The 19,556-nt window shown below is 42.5% G+C and overlaps 3 protein-coding genes across 3 annotated transcripts; 1 reads left to right on the top strand and 2 right to left on the bottom strand.

The window, feature by feature from the left end:
• Window positions 1-12: 12 nt before the first annotated feature.
• Window positions 13-2,425, bottom strand: LOC116390469 (uncharacterized). The gene is made up of 6 exons (XM_031860197.1): window positions 2,028-2,425; window positions 1,830-1,944; window positions 1,578-1,690; window positions 1,393-1,492; window positions 1,161-1,264; window positions 13-1,013 (listed from the first exon to the last, which is right to left on the bottom strand). Exons 1-6 carry the CDS (start codon window positions 2,116-2,118, stop codon window positions 889-891), a joined length of 648 nt encoding a protein of 215 aa, XP_031716057.1. The 5' UTR covers window positions 2,119-2,425; the 3' UTR covers window positions 13-888.
• A 215-nt stretch (window positions 2,426-2,640) lies between these two features.
• rpl28 (ribosomal protein L28) lies at window positions 2,641-4,542 on the top strand. The gene is made up of 5 exons (XM_031860223.1): window positions 2,641-2,727; window positions 3,222-3,309; window positions 3,565-3,688; window positions 4,165-4,283; window positions 4,405-4,542. The coding sequence occupies exons 2-5, from the start codon at window positions 3,229-3,231 to the stop codon at window positions 4,492-4,494; spliced, it is 414 nt and encodes a 137-aa protein (XP_031716083.1). The 5' UTR covers window positions 2,641-2,727; window positions 3,222-3,228; the 3' UTR covers window positions 4,495-4,542.
• A 3,204-nt stretch (window positions 4,543-7,746) lies between these two features.
• LOC116390503 (prostaglandin G/H synthase 1-like) lies at window positions 7,747-18,871 on the bottom strand. The gene is given in 13 exon segments (XM_031860250.1): window positions 7,747-8,887; window positions 9,330-9,429; window positions 12,051-12,428; window positions 12,552-12,699; window positions 13,319-13,605; window positions 13,895-14,141; window positions 14,417-14,500; window positions 14,713-14,894; window positions 15,334-15,477; window positions 15,562-15,702; window positions 16,785-16,901; window positions 18,330-18,413; window positions 18,519-18,871. Coding segments are annotated over 13 exon segments (2,535 nt in total). The 5' UTR covers window positions 18,526-18,871; the 3' UTR covers window positions 7,747-8,271.
• Between the last annotated feature and the right edge of the window lie 685 nt (window positions 18,872-19,556).

The raw sequence follows: 19,556 nt of genomic DNA, 5'->3' as shown, positions 1-19,556 counted from the left end.
TATTTTTTGCGCTCTGTAGCACTTTGAAAGAACTGTCTGGTTTTATTCATTACAGGATTGTGTTTTAAAATAAAGCGACTATCGTATATTAAATATTTAGAAATGTGTTAAATCTCAAATACTTTTCGGCGAGCATGTGTACCTGAGTCAGTTGGCAGTAACCTGTGGAGCTGCCAGTTTTCTGCACATAACTAGTAATACAGATAAGATGGTAAATGGCTCCAATATGATCAATAATAAATATCAAAGCTGACAGAATGGTGATGGAGCAGATTTACAAGTTTGTTTTATAGGTTCGTGTTTCATTTCTACCTAATAAACATGGGAATGCAAATGCATACTATGTTTATATACAGTATATTCTGCTGTATTTTCAATTCAACTTACATCATTATGTACAGTACAAAAACTTGTCATAGCATGACTTGTCAACACTTAAAAATCTTCACTTCTTTGACGGGCTTAGAAGTAAATCCTCTGACTGTAAACAACTTCATCAAGCAACAATGATGTCTTGTGTGGAAGCTCGGCTCCCAGGTGGAGCGACATCGGTGCATAATTGTTTTACAATCGGACACGTATGCTCAGTCCATTTATCTGAGAGACAATCACGTGCTAACAAAGTGAGCACCCATATTCTAAACGGGCAATATCAATTTGGGCTAACTAGACTTCAATTATTTGCAGTAAGTTTAGTCAAAATTAGACTCTCCACAGTCCACTCAACAATGAGTATAAAACAAAGATGGCTGCTTATGTAGGTAAAATGTGTTACCATGATCTCCTAAAGGGATGTGCCCGCTCTTTCCCAGCATCATATTATCCAAGTTCATCAAAGTCATTCATTTATTAATGTCTTATTCTGTGTGTAAAATGTTGCTCCTCTGGTCAAGTAGAGAGAGTTTGATTCTGAGTGTCCATCGCTGCTTGTGCTTTCTGAACAGCAACCTCCAGCATCGTGTGGTCACTGAGCAGCTGTTGGAGAGCAGCTGGGTCCATCTCCACCAGCATACCTGCACAAATAGGTGCAGAGGAATAGAACCAAAATAGCATCAGTGTTATAAACGTTTAGCCTTTATCCACGCCTTACAAGGCCTATAACATAACAAAGATGATAAACTTCCAAAGATATTAGATCTGAAGATCAATCTTCAGGTCACCTGTAATATCATTTGCATGAAGTGGATCCAGCTCTTCCACCAGTGAGAAGATCTTCTCTCCGAGCCTCTCTGTGTCGTCAGCATCTGTCCCCTCCAGGCTCTGCCTGAAGGGGAGGCAGCAGGAACAATATTAAAACAGCAGTTTAACTGTAATTTATTAAAGAAAATTGGCTTTTTCTTAATCTTTAATTTTGTAGATTTCACTTGCAATCAACAGTTCTAAGTCACATACTCCTTAAGTGTCTTCAGGGCGAAGTTCACCTGCTCTTCCAGCAGTTTGGGGTCTGAAAGAAGGTTTAAAACGGCCTCTTTGTGCTGCTCCAGAAGCATTCCTGTTAAAGAACAGCAAATTATTTAGTATGTCACAAAAAGTCTAAGGGGTATCTTACTGCATAATATTACGTGTCTGTTGCTTACCTGTGATTTTCTGGGAGTGGCCGGTGTTGTAAACATCCACCAGCTCAAACAGCTGCTCCCCCAGAGAGTCAGAAGACACAGACACGTCATCGTCGTCCTTACATGGGACCGAGCTGCAAAGAGGTGCAGTGACATGTTAATGCACAATTTGAAGGTTTTTTGACACTCACATAAATTCCATGGTGTGCCAAGACCAGACTGTATGATGGAGGGAGGAGATCAGGTTTGGCAACCCTGTGCCCATTGCTGTACCTGGGCTCCTGTGCCAGCTGCAGGGCTCGGAGGGCCTTTTCCACGCCCGCGGTCAGTGTGGCCTTGTCCTGCAGCATCTGACTCAGGACAGGACCTGGCAACTCCAGCAGCATACCTGGGACACATACACAGGCTTGGGAACTTTGCTTTCATTTCGTATCATCAAAATCAAAAGACGTGCCATGCAGGTCACCTCACCTGTGAGTTTTCCAGCATTCTCTCTGTGTTTGGGGTAAATCAGAGTGTACAGTTTCTCACCAAGTGTCTCCAGATCTTCTGCTTTATCCATGTTTTCACATGAAGACACTGCTTGCAGGTGCCATGTTACACCTTACTGTAACTTTATAATGAGCGATTTTACAGAAGACTTTCACCTCTGACAACTTACTTTAGTTAACAGCTTCCAATCACATCAACATTCAGACACCATCCACTTAACACTTCTCCAAATCTACATCCAAAAATGCCGATTCTTACTAGTAGATTAGTCTGATTTACTCTGTGCGTATCCTTCACATGCACTCGTGTCATCATCTAAATTATAACTCGTTTTAGGGTTAAAACAAGCTGACATTTGAACATTTATATTTTGACGGCTGTCTGTAAACACGAGTCGCGTATTAATGACGTCAGGATTTGACCGAGCGCGGTGAAGACGTGTTCCTCCGCCGGAGTTTGCGGATAATTAGTACGTAATACAATTAGATTTAATAAGCTCTAGTGTCGTAGTAAAAATAGAAGTATTACCCTATCTATTTATTTTATGTTTCAAATCATATAAAATGTGTGTTCGAAGGGAAATGTTTCATAAAAAAGTACCTGTAGGTGCGCAGTGATTTGTGACAGCGGTTCCGTAAAGCGGTTTCCGGTCTCTCCGGTCCTCTCTCTCCGCTAAAAGGTAACGTGGTCGCCTCGGCAGCTATTAGCTACACACCAAACTGTATTTATTGTGTCTTCCTACTTGTATTTAGTCTCCGAAAGAACGGTATTAATTCTGTGGTGATTGTTTTACATCCAACGTGGCACGAAATGCACTTGAATAATGTAGGAATGGAAAGATACATTTGTGAGCACGTCGTTCGTGTTAGGCCTCGTCGTGATCCATCAGCTTTGGAGCTAACTTTAGCTAACTGTGCTTTAATGCAACAACTCTGCTGTCTTATATGAGTGCAGCCGTTGAATACACATGTATAATGTTTTACAATCCATGGCCAACAATTTCCCACACTTATCTGTTGGCTAATTTAAGAATCGTGAAACCAAGTGAACACGTTGAGTTGAAGTTATTAAAAATGGTAGCAAACAGCTATCTAGTGTCTGTACCTCCAACTGCTACTTAAAGCTGCTTTCAGATGGGCTTCATTCTAATATCACTGTCTTTGTTTTGTCCAGGTTCATCATGTCGTCCCATTTGCAGTGGATGGTCATCAGGAACTGCTCCAGCTTCCTCATCAAGAGGAACGGACAGACCTACAGCACTGTGAGTAACGTTGCACCCTCTCTGCACAGACCACCTAACTTACAGACCTCCCAACACACATGAGCCCTAACCAGGACTCAGTAATTCTACATACCGCTGTAATACTGTATACTAAGTCCTCCGTGTGGACCCTGTAGCTTACAGGATACAACGGGACTGGTCTTAATTGTTGAAATACGTGCACAATAGTCTGTCTTTGTACTACCAACACAAGCTGTCCAGTAGGGTTCTCTGAATTATGTCTTTGTGTGACAGGAGCCCAACAACCTGAAGTCCAAGAACTCGTTCCGCTTCAATGGTTTGGTGCACAAGAAGACTGTCGGCGTGCAGCCAGCTGCCGATGGCAAGGGTATCGTCGTGGTGCTGAAGAAGCGTAAAGGTAAACCTTTGACACGGTTTACATCTTCAGGCACTTCATGTGTCTGTAAAACAAGTGATTTATTGCATTGAATAAGACTGTCTTTACCTGATACTCACATGGTGTTCTTAGTCATTTGAATTATACGTCTGAATGTACATTGTACAACCGGACTGCTGTTGAATGTCAACAACACACTTTTTTCCTTTAAGGTGAAATTGACCTGTACTGGTTTAGAGGACAGAGTCACAAAATCCAATTGACTGTTTTAGCAGGAATCTAAATTATGGCTATCCAATTTATTTATCTCTGGAATCAGCTAACATAGACCGATCTGTAAGGAAAAGAAATGTGTCTAAGTTGAGCACTGCCCTGTAAGATACTATAGAGGATTTATGTAACCTCAGACTTTTTGCGGTCCCGTGTTATTTATTTGTTAGTGGATCGTTGCAGCTAATGTGCTAACAGTTGAACGTCTTTGTTTTCTTGCTGCACAGGCCAGCACAAACCCGCCAAGTCTTACGAGAAGATCACCATCAACAAGAACTCTCGCGCCACCCTGAACAGCCTGAGGCACATCATTAGCAAGAACAAGTATAGAAAGGACCTGCGCATGGTGAGCTCAAGTTGTGATTTCAGACACTAAACTTCTTATATGTATGGCGGTCCATCTTGATTTGTAGTTCATATTTCAAAGCTTTCAGGAAAATCATTTTGAGTTTCATTTGTTTCCCCAGGCTGCCCTGCGTCGTGCCAGCGCCATTCTGAAGAGCCAGAAGCCTGTTGTGGTCAAGAAGAAGCGCGCCAAGGCTGCCAAGACAGCATAATGATACACATGATACATAAATAAAAGCTTCTTGTTTAGAGAAAAAGCACCACATTGTCCTGTCTTAACTGGATCCTTACTACATCTGTGGCTTCTAATGTGAAGGCTTTTGCAGATATCTGACTAGTTATATAGTATGGTAATGAATGAAGTTATTACCAAGGATTCTTTTATGCATCATTGTCAGTTATTGATACTTTTGCAAGAGTAAGTGAGCAAAACTTCCTGGCAAGATCACACATGATCAGTGAAGGATTAAGTCGGGGTTTTATAGTTGCGAGTTATATTAAAGGCAGCTGTCTCACACATGGAAATGTAGAACAGCCTTTGAACAGAGTTAATGCCTTATAACCTGTACAACTCCATATGTTGTAAATATTACTAATATATTTGTTGACCTGCTTTTGAGGCATGTGCTTTTTCCTGTGCACTAACATCCCAAAACTTCGAACAAGTTTAGCTGTTGTGACTAGAAATAGGTCAGTAAGTGGGCACTCGGCTCTTTAAGATCAGCTGAAATCTACACAATTATTCAGGGATTATAATCACATCGAAGTCTTAAATCACTATCCTCTTGACCTCGCTGCTCTGATGTCCCAGTGATGATGTGCATGCTGTACTACATGTGACAGAAATGAGCTGCAACTAATCGAACAGGCGGATGTCTGTGCATTGATTACCTGTATCATAGCTTCCCTTTTTACCCATATTTTTGGACTGTATTTTACAGAAATCACTGAAGAACTCAATTAACATTTTATTTTACACAGCATTAGTTTGAAACAGTAGCTCATGCTGAAGCAATCGGGGCCTGTTGCTTTAGTCACAGTAACCACTGAGGTGGAAACATTGGATAGATTTTAAAGCAGCCCACTGGCAGCTTTCCAACCATGGCTTTGGAAAGAAATACACTTGTCACCTCCCCTTGAGTTCAAGCTGATAAAGTACACTGCAGCAATCATTTCTGCAGTGGAGCCCATCTCTCTGACACAGGATTGAGACGCACCTGTGAGAGGGCCGGCTCTGCTTCTGAAGATGTGATCGAGGCTGTGCCGGTCGCTATGAGGGGACTAGGGCCCGTGCTTTTCTTCATGCCCGTGGCTCTGCTGGTCCTACAAAGTCGGAGCTTTGAACTGCAGGATACAATTCATGCTCTGATAGAGGAGAACATCCACCTTCATGACCGGCTGGAGAACCTCACCCAAGCCCTCAGGGAACTCAAACGGATGCTCTTGCATCACTCAAATGGTACGGAGTCTTTTACCATCAATTTATATACAGTATTGATTTATATACAGTATAATTTAAGTAGGAAAAATGTATTTTCTTTGAATTTTAATCCGTCATATTCCTTTTTTTTGTATTTAACCATTTTACACCAGTACACATATTGCTTTTGTACATCCAAATACAACCTTTGAATTTAATCTTAATCTCAAGACACAAGATGAATACTATTGGCCAGATTGTGCATTGTGGGACCAATACTGAAATGCATATTATTCTTATGAAATGTTGTGTTTAAATGCTCTCTCCTCTTTCCCCTTACTCTCATTTCCTGTGCGTGTCCTGTCTGCTGTCTCTTAATCCTCCTTTCCATGCTGTCTTCAGTCCTTCATGTTATCATGCAGTGTTCTCTCTTTCACCCGGAGAACCACCACATGTATGTACATGACTTCAGTGTGTTTTGTGATTTAACACAGACCCAGATCATCATGAACACAGTGAACATCACAATGAGGATGCCCAGCATCTGTGGGACGAATGGTCAGAACACGGTGTGTATCTCGACATGCTGGTCTCTTCAGCTAACGAAAAACATTTCGAAGCTTCCAGCAGATTTACTGCATTGAGCGAGCAAGTTGTGGCAGAGCCCGTAGCCTTAGTTGGCATTGATTTTGTGGCGATGTGGGATGCAATCAGGCTTACGGGGTCATACAAGCACCAGAGGGACAATGAAGTGAAATGTAAATCTACTCTGCCACAAATGAGCCTTCTAGCAGCACAACATATGTTTCACTCAGGTTAAAGGGGCCAAATGCTCCCTGCATGATGATGATGTGACTATTTCTCCCTTCCATGCAGGCATCAGCACAGATACCCATCTTCTGTTGGAGCATGCCTTTTGTGGACATGACCTGCACGACTCAGCTGCTGCCCTCCACGAAAAAACAACCCTCCTGCTGCTGACGTTACTCTGCCTCACCCTGCTGCTGATGAGATAGTTCTAGGCTACGTTAGCTACACAGAACTTCAGCCGTTGTCTCTGTCACTCAGTTGTTCAGTATAATAAAGTTATTATATTATGGCCCATGGGGACAAGTCATAACTATGCAGTAATTATTATTGAGTAGTGGGTTTTGATATGGTTGCAGGGATTAGCTCTAACCCGGCTCCTCCCCTTCAGAGTGATTATTGAGTGGAAAGGATTGAGTTGACCTCACTGTGTTGGACGAAACATCTCTGGGGAGTTCACTGAACTGGAAAGGAGCCTTTTGAATGCTGGTGATCAGCACAGTGGAGGCTGAATGAAAGCAGATTAAACCTGCTGACTCCTTTAATTACTGTGGTTATGTGGAACCACATTTTGTTGTTATGACAGTGATGATATTATTGTAATTTTATAAGACAACTTTTTTTTTGTTATCCCTTAAGCTATAAAAACTAATAAACATTGAGTCGTTTGGATTCCTTGTAGAAATAATCTTTGGTACAAACCTTGTAGCAGGAAAAGCACAGGTGGAACTAATAACTTTAACGAGGGCTCTGTTCCTAACGACATTAACTACACCTGTGTTTGACAAGTCAAAATGTTTGCTCTGAATGAGGTCCAGTGTCTGACAGTACCGGTGTTCACCTGAGCTGATCTGTGAATACAATAAATGGATACTTACAGGATGAACTCAGCAGCCCAATGTGTTTAATATTTGATTATTTACTTTGACCGACTGAATGAAAAATTAATATTCAAGCTTAATTTTTTGCCAACTTCTAAAAGTTATGGTGAACCATCTCGAGGGAAATTTCTGGATCTTCCAGCTGTTACGTGCTCCACTACGATCACCAGCTAGTTTATAACTTTCTCTGTCTGCTGTTGAGCAGGTAGTGTACAGTGAGTTTATCATCGCTTTTTTTGCTGAACTCAGCTAGAAACAAGCCTTTCATGTTACTCCAAATAAATCCATACTTTTTGTTTTATTGTCCATCATCCCTCACTTTGTACTCTGATTGAATAAAAAAACAATACAACAGGCACTGTCCAAGCGTTTGTTTATTCGCCTCACTATTTTAAATGGTACAGCACATATAAAAGTTAGAAAATTAACTACAAGTCGGTTTGGGCTGCAGGATTTGTATTCTACAGAGTGAAACACATTTAATACAATGAAGATGCAAATGAAACAAAACAGGGATTGTGTTTTAACACAATGAATAAATAACAGTCACAGCTCAAAGAAAAACAATTAAACTAACATCGACATCATTCTCACTGCGTATAACAGGTCCTCGATTTTAATAATGGCAAAAATGTACTAATAATTATAACTTATGTTTACCATGGATTGATGTCATGAGGAGAATCATTCGGCCATGATGTTGTGTGTGCATTTACTTTTGGTTCTGCTTCAACGCCGGCTGTATGAGTAATAACATAGCAATCCTGGCTCAACCTGTCATCACTACGGTGGTCCACGTACATAAAAATCATCTATAGTCCATGCAGACTGTGTACACGTTTCCAAAGCAAATAATTCATGGAAGACAAAAAAAAACATCTCTAGTCTATATCAAGGTCGGAGTCCTCATCGCTCATAGTGTTCTGTACGATGGCTCCGTTGCGGACCGTCTTGGAGACGATGGGGGTCTTGTCGGGCAGCAGGCCGTACTCCTGCAGCAGCGCCTCCACGTCTACGGCGAAGAAGTCTTCCCCGAGCTGGTCCGTCACCCGCACGAAGTTGCCGATCAGGTCGCCCGCTTTGTAAACGAGCAGAGCGGGCAGAGCACTGTCTCTGAACAGAGCGCTGGTGCTGATGGCCGAGCTGCGCACGCTACAGAATTTGACCAGCGGGTATTCCTGAGCCAGACAGATCAGGCTGCCGCTCATGCTCTCGCAGCCCGGGATGTCGGACTCGTAGATGTGGATCATGACCAGGGTGGTTTTGTCCTCCTTGTCCAAAGCCTCCAGGAAGTCCTCGCCGCTGATCAACTCGTAGACCTGCGCGAAGCGTTTGCCGCTGCAGAGCTGGCGGCGCATCTCCGCGATGCGCTGCATACGGTAGTGCTGGAGGAAGTCTTCATCGTCCTCTTCTTCCTGGAGCATGTTGTACTCTTGCATGGTCATCTGTGGAGTAGACGAAGAGGAAAACACATTCAGCTACTAAAAAGGAACAGTGCTCTGGAGGTTTAAATTGTTGCTAATTATAACTCTGTGACAATGATAAACTTGTTTCTCAGGGCATAAGATATGTGTATGTAAATTAGTTGGCAGGTGCATTAATACAAAGTGAAACCAAATGTGCCACTAATCCATCATTAGACTGTCAGAAATTAGAGGATGGAGGTTGCAGGGATCCCACCATGTTAATGAGGTTGTATTTAATTAATATCATGCCTGTGTTTAGCCTTTTCCCACAGCAAGTGTCCCGTTAGCGAGTGTGGCTCAGTTTCAAGAGCGAGTCACCCATGTACTGCCAGCTAGGAGTGAGGAATAAGATGTTCTTGTCTTGTCTATAGTTCGTCCACATCCTACTCACTTTGCCTTTGATTTTCTCCTGCAGCGCTTTCTCTTTCTCTTTGTCTTTTTCCAGGTCGAGGTCAGAGCGGCAGGTCATCGACAGCTTCTTGATCAGTCTCTCCATCTCTTTCTTCTGCTCTTGTTTCTGCTCCACCTCCAGCTGCTTGTACTTCCTCCAGTCATTGATGACACCCTTTGGTCCTGAGAGAGAATAGCCAGTTTTACCGTCACTGTAATTCCTTTACAAAGTTGCGGGTCTTATTTGAACAGTACTTTTCTTGGTGTGTGTGTGTTTGTATGCTTGTTTTAGTACCCGTGTTGACGGCACTTCCATCAGCGCTGTAGTCTATTTCAGGCTCCCCGACGTTAGCGTCCCGGATGGTCTTGTTCTCCCCCTCCTCATCCTCGTTGTCGCTGCCTTCATCCTCACTGCTGCTGTAGTAGTACTGCAGCTTCTCTCCCAGAATTTTGTCATCCAGAGTCGTCATTACAACGCCTCACCTGAGGGCAGAAGTTTTCAATGTGTTAGATAGACTAATGCAACTCACTAATACCATTTACAGGAAGCTTAATTCTTTCATATGAGAAGGAGACTCATGAGCTCATTCTTCATCTTTGTACTGCAAGCGGAGGACAGTCTGTACTGAGCAACCTCAATACGAACTAATCTAATATGCTTGTGCCTTAAAATCCCTAGACTATATTTGAATAAGGTCTGTCTTGCGTAATTTGACTAATAATTTGCATGAGCTGCAGGCAGCTGACGGTGAGACAATACAGCTTTATCTTTAACCCCTCATTAGATGAAACCTCTACAGATAAACATCTATATCACACAATAGTGTCAGTCAGTGGAGCATAATAATCCAGATTGACAGCCATCCAAGCTGTCATAGGTCAGACTACAAAGGGTTTATGTCAAAAAGAAAAATAGGACAACTGCATTATACATAGCTTATGATAAGTGTGTCAACACAACTTGGGCTGAGAGGCCTTTAATGACGCACTGAGCCGTGTGTAAACCAACAAATGTGCACAGATGGAGAGACAAGGAGACAGACACCCCCGCTCATTTTAACAGTGGCAAGGAAGCAAAACGGAAGAAAAATAATATTATTTCTAACTACGGTTACAGCTCTTTTGTCACATAATAAACAGTGGAAGCTAAGGCCTGCAGCACACACCTAACGTTAGCTGTTAGCTAGATTCTCTGTTAATCCCTGTGACAGCTACGATAGCCAGCAATAAGTCAGATAGATATCGTTAGCTAGCTCTTCGCTGTTTTTGCAGTACCGCAACGCTACTGTAAAGAGGATAGAGACAATCCAATAATCTCGTTTATGAAATAGGACATAGGGCAGTTTGCGTTTGAGAACGTGAGCTAGGTTAGCATCTGAGCTAACTGTTATTGCACCGACTTCCTGAGACAACCAGTACACATTAGCTAGCCATAAACCGAGAGTGTATTTATTCAATATCGCTTAACATTTTACTACAAAAACATGACAATGTCCATTACTTATTTTACCTTGATTTTATGTCCAGCTAAGGTTAGTAAAATACCACCAACTCCCAAAGCTCCCTCCTGTTAATCTGCTCGTTTAGCCGTAAACCACTCTCCCGGAGTATGATGCCTTCAAGAATACCGAAAACGTCGTAATTGGGAGGTGCGAGCGCAAAGACATCCGCCATTCCGCTAAATAGTTGCGGTTTAAGCTGTATTTATGGTGTGGACTGGTTCGGACATAACAGGAAACAAAGTAGCATCACTCAATTTGTGATGTTTGTAACAACTTTGTTAGTATATTGCCCCATAAACGCATATTTAAAATTCACTTTTTTAGTTAGAATCAAACACCTCAACCACACCATAAGCACTCAAAATAGCTGAGCTGCAGGGTTAATTCTGGCGTCATTGTCATCTAAATCTGTATTTTGAAGTATGGAGTGTGATGGGGTCATATTCTGAAGTAACTGTCCTGTAAAGTTGGACTTTACAGAGAGTGCGTAAAGGCAACACGGTACATCCGGGTTCCGTGCACTGACGTAGGGAATGCAGGAAGCTGCTGTAATTGTTTTCATGCAGTTCTCATCTTCACCACAGGAGGGCGGTATGACTATGAAATATGACGGATAGTACCACTACTACAACCACTGCTGACAGGCTCACCAAAATTGCTCTTTGTAGATTTTATTTTTGGTCAGATATGAATAATGTCATATGAATCACAATTTAGATAAATATTTAAAGCCAAAAGGTTTTTATGTGTTGTAAACATTGCTGTGCATCTTGTTTATTGATAAATCATAGATCCCGCTATTATCTGTCTTGTGTTCCCATCATTATTCAACTTCAAGCCAAAACAAACAGGATTTCCAAGAAGCAGTGAGTTAGACATGAAAGTGGGAAAAGTGACTCAGAGAGCCACAGAACAATATGTAGTAAAAAAACACACAACATTTTAATTGCTGCCAATTTAAATAAATGGACAGTTATCCACTTTTGCATCTAAAGTTTTATTTCAATGAATGACTCTATCATTACTCTTTAAATAAATCCACAGATGATACATACTTTCATTACTGGACAGTGTGAACATGATGGTATTTAGGTCTTCAGGCACAAAGCATTTAACAAAAATGATATGTTAATATACTCACTGATTTGCTCATGTGTGACGAGTTCTCATACTGAGCTCTGAGTCCTGTATGATTCTCCAGTGACATTCAAACAACCACTACTGCACGTTCTCTACACAAAGATCTTTTTTTGCAGCAGCAACAGCCTCTTTTTGCTTAACATATGGATCTTAAACCATAACCTTCTGGTGCAAAGAGTCATAGCTCATCAGTACTTATTTTACCGTCATCATTCCCTCTTGTTGATTGCTCCTCTCTTGGTACTCTGAACGCCACATAAGGACACGTCCTGGTGTTCAGACAGACCAGCTTCTTCAGTGTGGCAGAGTTCACTATGTCAAAGCCGACTTTGCCTCCAAACGTGCTGGGCTTCCAGTAAACTGGAGAACAAATAGGGTTTCCCAGGAGGCCTTTAAGGGAGAAGGGGGCACCCATCTCCACCATGCTCTCTCCAAAAATGGCCCCCTGACGCGTTCTCTCCAACAGCATGCCGGGATAAAACTCAAGAGCATCAATATCCCCGTAGAATTCTTCAAGCTCGCGGGCTATCTCCTCGTTATCTGCAAATGGTAATCACAAGTATTGCACGGTTAATAAAGCGATCTACAACACAATGCATCAAGGACTAATCTATAACTTTGCAGCCATGGGGTTGAGAATGTGTGCTGAGCTGTATTCTTTACCAGTGAATTGTCTGAACGATGTGTACGGCTGGAGGTTAAAGCGCTTCCTGTACTCGTTGAAGGGCTGTATGCGGAGTTGGCGGGACTCCTTAATGGTCACCACAGCCACTTTGGCCACCACAGCATTGGTGTTAAAGCCACCGCCAACCTGTAGGACAAAGGTTTTAGAATGAAGTATCTTATGTAAAAAAATGACAATACACCAAATACTGTATGCATGTGGATGTGCTTTGATTTGTATGGATTTGTCTGGGTTGTATGCGATTACCTGAGATTAAATATCAAAAGTGTATGCTAATGTAGGCTAGTAAGAGTAATGATCTATGTGAAAAGTGTAATTAAATAAACATTATCAACATTTATTTCTCTTCAGCACATGAACCCTTTTTGTAACTACGTCTGTTATTGCACGTCTTCCCTCTTTTTTAAAAGGTGTACTTTGGGTTCAGGCCAACATAAAGTGTTTGTATAACTATAACAATCCCGACCAACCTCAGTTGGTCTCAGACAACTGTGTCAACACATTAGCCAAGTCCCCTCAGTACTCAACTTTTATGGCAAACAGGATACAAATCCAGCAAAATAGAATGTGTGAATGCCAAAAAATACTTTATGGACATTTGAAGCTGGCAATACTGCAGATTATATCCGACAGTTCTAACTAACTAAGAGTTAGTTATAAGTATCGGAGCTTCCAATCAACTATACGCTAAAGAAAATGATTTTATTGCTGCATAATTTAGATATTACATTGTGTAGTTTGTTACCTGGCCAGCAACTTGCCGAGAGAAGGAATCCACCAGCTTCTCAATGCCGTAGTGTGTGAGAACGGAATTGTTGAAGAGGAACTGCTTGTACGACAGCTCATCTCCGTCAATAAGGAAGCTGTCGGGCATCAAGGGGTGCCAGTGGTAGAGCTGGCTGAACTCCAGAGCGATACGGTTCCCATACTGGAAGTTGGAGTTAAACAGCAGAGTGGGATCAAACTTCAACTGCAGCCTGTATCCACTGAGGTGCTGCACATACTCCTCTATCACTATTTTTATTGTCTCACCTGAAGGGAAACGTGCAGAGACACAAAGAGGGCAGACGGATTAAAATTAAACCACCTACCAGATACTGAGTAAGGATGTGATGGAACACGTTCAACAAAGCCGACTCCAATAAAAGGTTGATTCATGAGCTTATATAGGGGTTGCTGTCATGCACTGTTACTGAAAAGTACACCAACACTGGACAAACATAATAAAAAAAGTTAAAATGATAATCGGAATAGGATTAGTTCAAGGTATTCCTTTCCCAAAATTTCTAAAACTATTCCGTCAAAATTCTGTCCAGCTCACCAATAATGATAAAGCGCGTGGTCTGGAACAGCTGCTCATCATCCCAGGTGGGATGCTCCGCCTTCAGGATATCACATACTCGGTTATGCTCCCTGAGCCAGAGCGTGGCGAACATTCCCAAACCCGGGAGGAGCCCAAACACTTCCTGACCAATAGCCATCTGAGTCCCAGGAGGGATCCCAGGGGGGTAGCTCATCTTAACGGGTGCATCCGCTACAGAGGGAGGGTACATCTCGCCATCAACTAACTAAAAAAAAAAAAAAGACAAAAATGAATGTCTTTCCCAACCATCTCCACTTTCTCTGACAGTTCAGTGCAGTCCATATTCCTGCAGCAACATGTTAAAAAGCTTGCTTAGTATATTCCCATCTAAGGCAACACCAGCAGATGAAATGAAAGGATAAGATATCAACAGCGCTGGTAGTGAGTGGTTGTTCCACTCTTCTCTTGGAATGGAAAGTATTTGTTCTAATCTTGAGCAACATGTCAACATTTCTCTTTTCCCAGTTTTGATTGTTTCACCTGATACTTGAGTTTTCCGTCTTTGTGAAGCCTGAGCCGAAGCTGACGCTGCAGGTTGTCTCCGTAAACGTGCCCAGCATCCACCTGGATGTAACACGAGACAAGACAAAGAAAAAAGGAAAGTGAAGAGCATACAAGGAAATAAACAAAGGCGTTCATTTATTCACAGCATTAATGCAAAGCTGTTGAGCTACAAAGACAAAGTCTCATTGATGCCAAATTCTGTGAGTTTTTTTTCCGACCCAAACCAACCATAAACGGACACTAAAACGGACAAAAGCTGTGAATGGACTAACCCCGTGCGCTAGAGCCTTGGTGAAGCCCACACCCATGCGGTTGTAGGTCTTAAAGAACTGGTGGGTGAAGTGCTGTGCGAAGAAGGCGAACAGGAGGTTGGAGCCCTGAGGGTCGGGTCTGAACGTCCTTCTCTTCAGCAGCCTCTCAACCAGCAGCTCAGGGTCAGGCAGCCCAGCGTTGCCTAAACAGAAACACTACGGCGTCATACAGGGCGCGGGGGCAAAACACAGATACACCGCGCTTCCAGTCATAATACTGAAATAGTGTGTCAGTGAAAACAGTGCTGACACTGCCCCTTCTGAACCATCCAAGGTCTATAATCAGCACGCATGTCGCTGTGGTGAGCAAAATACCTGTTCTGCATTAGATACTGTTGGTGCTGTCACACATTTGCACCTCATTACGAAATATTATATCAAAATGATGCAGTGGTGGAAAGTAACTAAATGTACTCAAGTACTGCGTTAAGCTACTTGCAGTTTACCTGAGTATTTCTATTTTATGCTACTTTTACTGAACTACATTTTTAGAAAGAATTATTTTACAATACTTGGATTCGGTACAGATAGCGAAACCATACTTTTATCGATACCCAGATAAAACATAAATGAGTGGCTAACCTTTGACCCCCAGAGGTGTAGGGCAGTTCTTCGGCACTGGGGGCAGAATGCGAGTGTAGTAGCTCAGATTATAGTAGGATTCCCAGCTGAGGTAGCCATACTTGGAGTTGTAGGTTGGAGGGCTAGGTATTAAGTTAGACCTCACTGTTAAATAAATAAAAAAGGTATTAGACACTTTGAATATGTGACAACTCTGAATGAATTTCATTGAATGAATGAAGAGCTGACCTGTTAGAACCAGCCGCATGAGGACGTCCCGTAGGAAGGTGTAGTTGATGATGTCCCAGAGCCAGCTGAAGTGGGTGAGAATGTAATGCAGCACTTCTGGACTGGGCTTGAAGAACTGACGCACTCTGGTCCAGAACTCCGCTGTGGTGGGAGGACAGTTTAAAGAAAACTTTACTTGACAAAAATGTTTTTTACAGGAAGTTAGGGCAGCTAGGATTTCAGAGTGGAAAAAAAATTCCCTCAGCATGTCAAAGTCAATAAATCACAGTCCAAGAGGATACTCTGTTATAGCCCGGTGAATTGCTCGGCGACTCAGAGAATGAAGTGAAACAAAATTGGCAATTCAGTCTAATTATCAGGCTAGGAGTATTAGCATCGTTGGGTCAGGCGGGATTACCAACCAGGCAAAGGGGGGCAACGGTCCCGGGGCCCCAAAAGTGTCAATGGTTTGAGCTAATTAAACTGAACATTTTCTTCTAGATGAAGCTCCATTAAACCACAATATCAACTGATATGATAAAGCCTCATAAAAGGTCCATTGTGTTTAATCAAATTAGCTTTCATTTGGAATCGTTTTTCTGACCACCTGACGCATGTAAGTCCAATAACAACACAGTGAAATAGCTTAGCTGTTACATGCTCCACTATGTACACCAGCTAGTTGTCGACTGTGTAGTTTAAGATTAATATTTCTAAAATCCTGAAGCTGAAACAAAAAGTGTTTCAATCCCATTCCCCCCTTTCCTGTTCCACATTCCTTTTCTTTTCCGTCCTTCTGCTCCCACTCTTACTTTCCTGTTGTCTCTCTGCACAATCAAAGCGATGGTTAATTGGTATTAAGCTTGGTGAGCGTGATGTAACTGCAAAACTGTCCACCGAAAAACAGCACATCTGATTAAGGACTACAGTGTGTGAGGGTTTCTTGTTAAGGTGAAGCAGAGCGGAAGAGATAGTAGATGGATGGATAGATGTGGTCTAGCTCTGATCCAGCTGGTCTCATTCTGGCAGTTGCTGCTGTTTCCATATATTTGGGTCTAGACAAGAAGTCCAAACTCTGTGAGCCAGGGGCTAAGTTCCACTATTTCCTGATTAAACAACTAAATGAAATAGCTGTTTTCATCGGCCTGACATCTAATCCTATCTGTCTTGTGTACAAAGGAATAACAGAATATTTCAAATTCCTTAAAAATGCAATAAAAACAGAGGATAAGGGCACGACTCACGGACAGTGCAGTTTTCTCCGCTGTAGCCGGTACGAGTGCAGTCACACTCGTACTTGTCCTCGCCATAATTTACACACACACCCCAGTGCTGACAGGGGAAATAACAGCATGGGTCCACTGTGGGAAAAAAACACGAAGAAGAACTCATGTCAAAGACTGTGACAAATACTTACATAAACTCAGGCAGGCAGATCATGAATGAGACGGCGACATTGTGAGGTCAGATATTGACATGCTCCTACACAAAACATCTGTCTTTGCACAGAGTTGGAGCATCACCTCTAAAAACATCTGTCTTTTGGCCGGACAGGAAGTCTCAGATTGATTATTAATTTCAAACATCCGGCATTAAAGTGATGTAATTCTATGTCATTCCTGCTCCCAGTGCAGTATTTTCCAGGAATACATACTCAGTATCTTGCATAAAGACCGATTAACAAAAAAAGTCTTGAGAGACATGTAGTTCAGCTGCAAAGAGGTGAAATAAGGCCCGAACATCATACTTGGAAAGACTCATCGACTAGTTCTTACTGCAGATCATTTTAATCGGCGCCAAATCTTTGCACATGCAAAAACATGTCTCTCTCCGCTTACGCTCTCCCTGTCTTCTGTCTCCTAACAGCGAAACCTACAGATCAGCAACCTCATCTGACTGCTATGTAAACTACATGGACACTATCTGATTTCATTTGTCACAACAGTTCACATCTCACATGCAAAGAGGAAACTCAAGGAATCATACAGCAGTATAGAAAGGCAGAAAATCAGATGAAAAGAAAGAGGTGGTGGAACTGTTGAGATGTGTGAGAGCAGATCACGTTGGCCTGAGGGCCGGATGGTACATTGTGTGTCTAACGGGGGGAGGGGAGGGGGGGGGGGGGGAGTTGCCTCTACATGTCAGACTACATGTTTGGCCACAGGTCAGGCAGGAAAACTCTGTCCGGGGGCTTCACTGCTCGGAATACGTGCATCCAATTTCATTCATCTTTTTCACAAGAAATTGTACCATTAAGGGAAAAATAGACCTCCCAATGCTTCTCTTTCCTTATAATCAACATGAGACGGAAAATAAGGTGTCCAACAAGATAATATTTTTCTGGCAGTGGTCCTTTCTAGGTGATGAATCGTGTTATTGTACCAGGGACGGGCTTGTCAGGGCCTGCCTTTGTTATCGGGGTGAGCGGAATGTCTAGCCTCTAATGGCAGCTTAACCACAGTGTTCAGAGGAAGACCTGATACTTAGTAATAGTAATGTTGTATTCAGCCATCACACACATTACAATAAATAAAGCCTATATACAATCTAGTATACAATATGACTGAACATACATAAGCAGAAGCATAAACGCCTCTCCTACATTCTTATAAATTAAGTTAAAAATATTAAATATTAAAACCACAGGGAGAAAGAAAACACTCTATTGAACATGCGTTTCCTGCAAATGACCTGTGGCAGCAATTAGAGCAGCAAATACTCAGACTAACAGATATTACAGTATAGTAAAAACATTTAAAAACACCCAAGAACATTGACCTCTCACCTACCTGTGTCTGAGGTAACCTCATCACCCCGGCATGCAGGCTCCCGCAACAGCAAGAGCAGAGCACACACTGATCCTAGGAAAGAGGCTTCAACAACAGTTTTGAATTATTATTTTTTTTGTTCAGTAACAGAGATGCAAGAACAAAAACCAGCAGCAGCAGCACGAGCAACGGACGGCCAAGCATACCTACATCTCATTACAGCAGCCTCAGTTCAGGAACATGTCACGTCAAAAACTCTGCGAGAAAAGTGTAACAATGCAGGAAAAGGAGGAGAGACAAGACGGAGCGTGGGAGTCTGAGAGCAGCAGGACCAGCGGTCCAACAGGTTAAGTCCTGTCTGTGAGTGCTGCAGCCCCGCCGCACTGCGCCTGTACCTGCCGTCCCGAGGAAGAGTGAAAAGTGAGACGGAGGCTCCAGTCGAGCGCGCGTTCTCGCTTCCTTATCGCCCCCTGCTAGTGCACAAAGACTCCCCCCCCACCACCACCATGTTTCCTCCCCTCATGCTAGCACAGTGAAATTAATCATTTTCACAAGACATATTCATGTTGGAGGATATTGGGCTATACTGTGGGATGCGATTGAAGCAAAGCCTACAAGTACTTCCTCTGGGGTGTTCCTCCTTTTTGGTTCACAGCACACACGCGCGCGCGCGCGCACACACACACACACACACACACACACACACACACAATAGACCTGCTATTCAGCTTCATGGAACACATTTCGACATGTCACAGTGAGAAAAGCATGTGAAAATGTGTAATTAATTGAAGATGAAACTTGGCTGAATTACATTTGCTGCTTCAGTGTCAGCTCACTGGCATGTCGTTAACGTTATTAGTGTTACCTATTGCAGCAAAGCTCTGCATTAGTAAAGAGGACCGTATGGTTTGACCGCTTAGTTTTAAAAGTGCATAGTGATAATACAACTTCATCTATAGAATGCGTTGCATCCAAAATATTGCATATTCAATACAATGGGCTTAAAATGGGAGGTGCAGGAAGTAGCAAAATTGTAAAAATAAAGTAGACTGGATATTCCTCAACAAAAAGAACCAGTCTGTGTTTCTGTCTCATTGGCATGTATCACTCACACTGAAGACACTGACTTTTACAGAGGAGGAGAAACAGCACCAGCACAGGTCACAAGGCCAATGTAGAGGAGATGTGTCAGGACTGTGTGGATGTAATGGATGATCTCACCTCTGACCCCTGGAGTGAAGAGGC

Source organism: Anarrhichthys ocellatus, unplaced genomic scaffold (genome assembly GCF_004355925.1).
Source record: "Anarrhichthys ocellatus isolate YVR2014 unplaced genomic scaffold, GSC_Weel_1.0 scaffold23, whole genome shotgun sequence".
In the NCBI taxonomy this organism is placed as follows: domain Eukaryota; kingdom Metazoa; phylum Chordata; class Actinopteri; order Perciformes; family Anarhichadidae; genus Anarrhichthys; species Anarrhichthys ocellatus.
The sequence above is the reverse complement of the archived record's forward strand: the minus strand, read 5'-3'. Positions and strand labels throughout refer to the sequence as shown.

Coding starts and splice junctions, on each gene's coding strand:
- rpl28 (XM_031860223.1), top strand. CDS start 3,229: ATGTCGTCCCATTTGCAGTGGATGGTCATCAGGAACTGCTCCAGCTTC. Junction 3,310..3,564: donor ACGGACAGACCTACAGCACT/GTGAGTAACGTT, acceptor TTTGTGTGACAG/GAGCCCAACAACCTGAAGTC. Junction 4,284..4,404: donor ATAGAAAGGACCTGCGCATG/GTGAGCTCAAGT, acceptor TTGTTTCCCCAG/GCTGCCCTGCGTCGTGCCAG.
- LOC116390469 (XM_031860197.1), bottom strand. CDS start 2,118: ATGGATAAAGCAGAAGATCTGGAGACACTTGGTGAGAAACTGTACACT. Junction 1,265..1,392: donor GCCCTGAAGACACTTAAGGA/GTATGTGACTTA, acceptor CCTCCCCTTCAG/GCAGAGCCTGGAGGGGACAG. Junction 1,014..1,160: donor TCATGCAAATGATATTACAG/GTGACCTGAAGA, acceptor CTATTTGTGCAG/GTATGCTGGTGGAGATGGAC.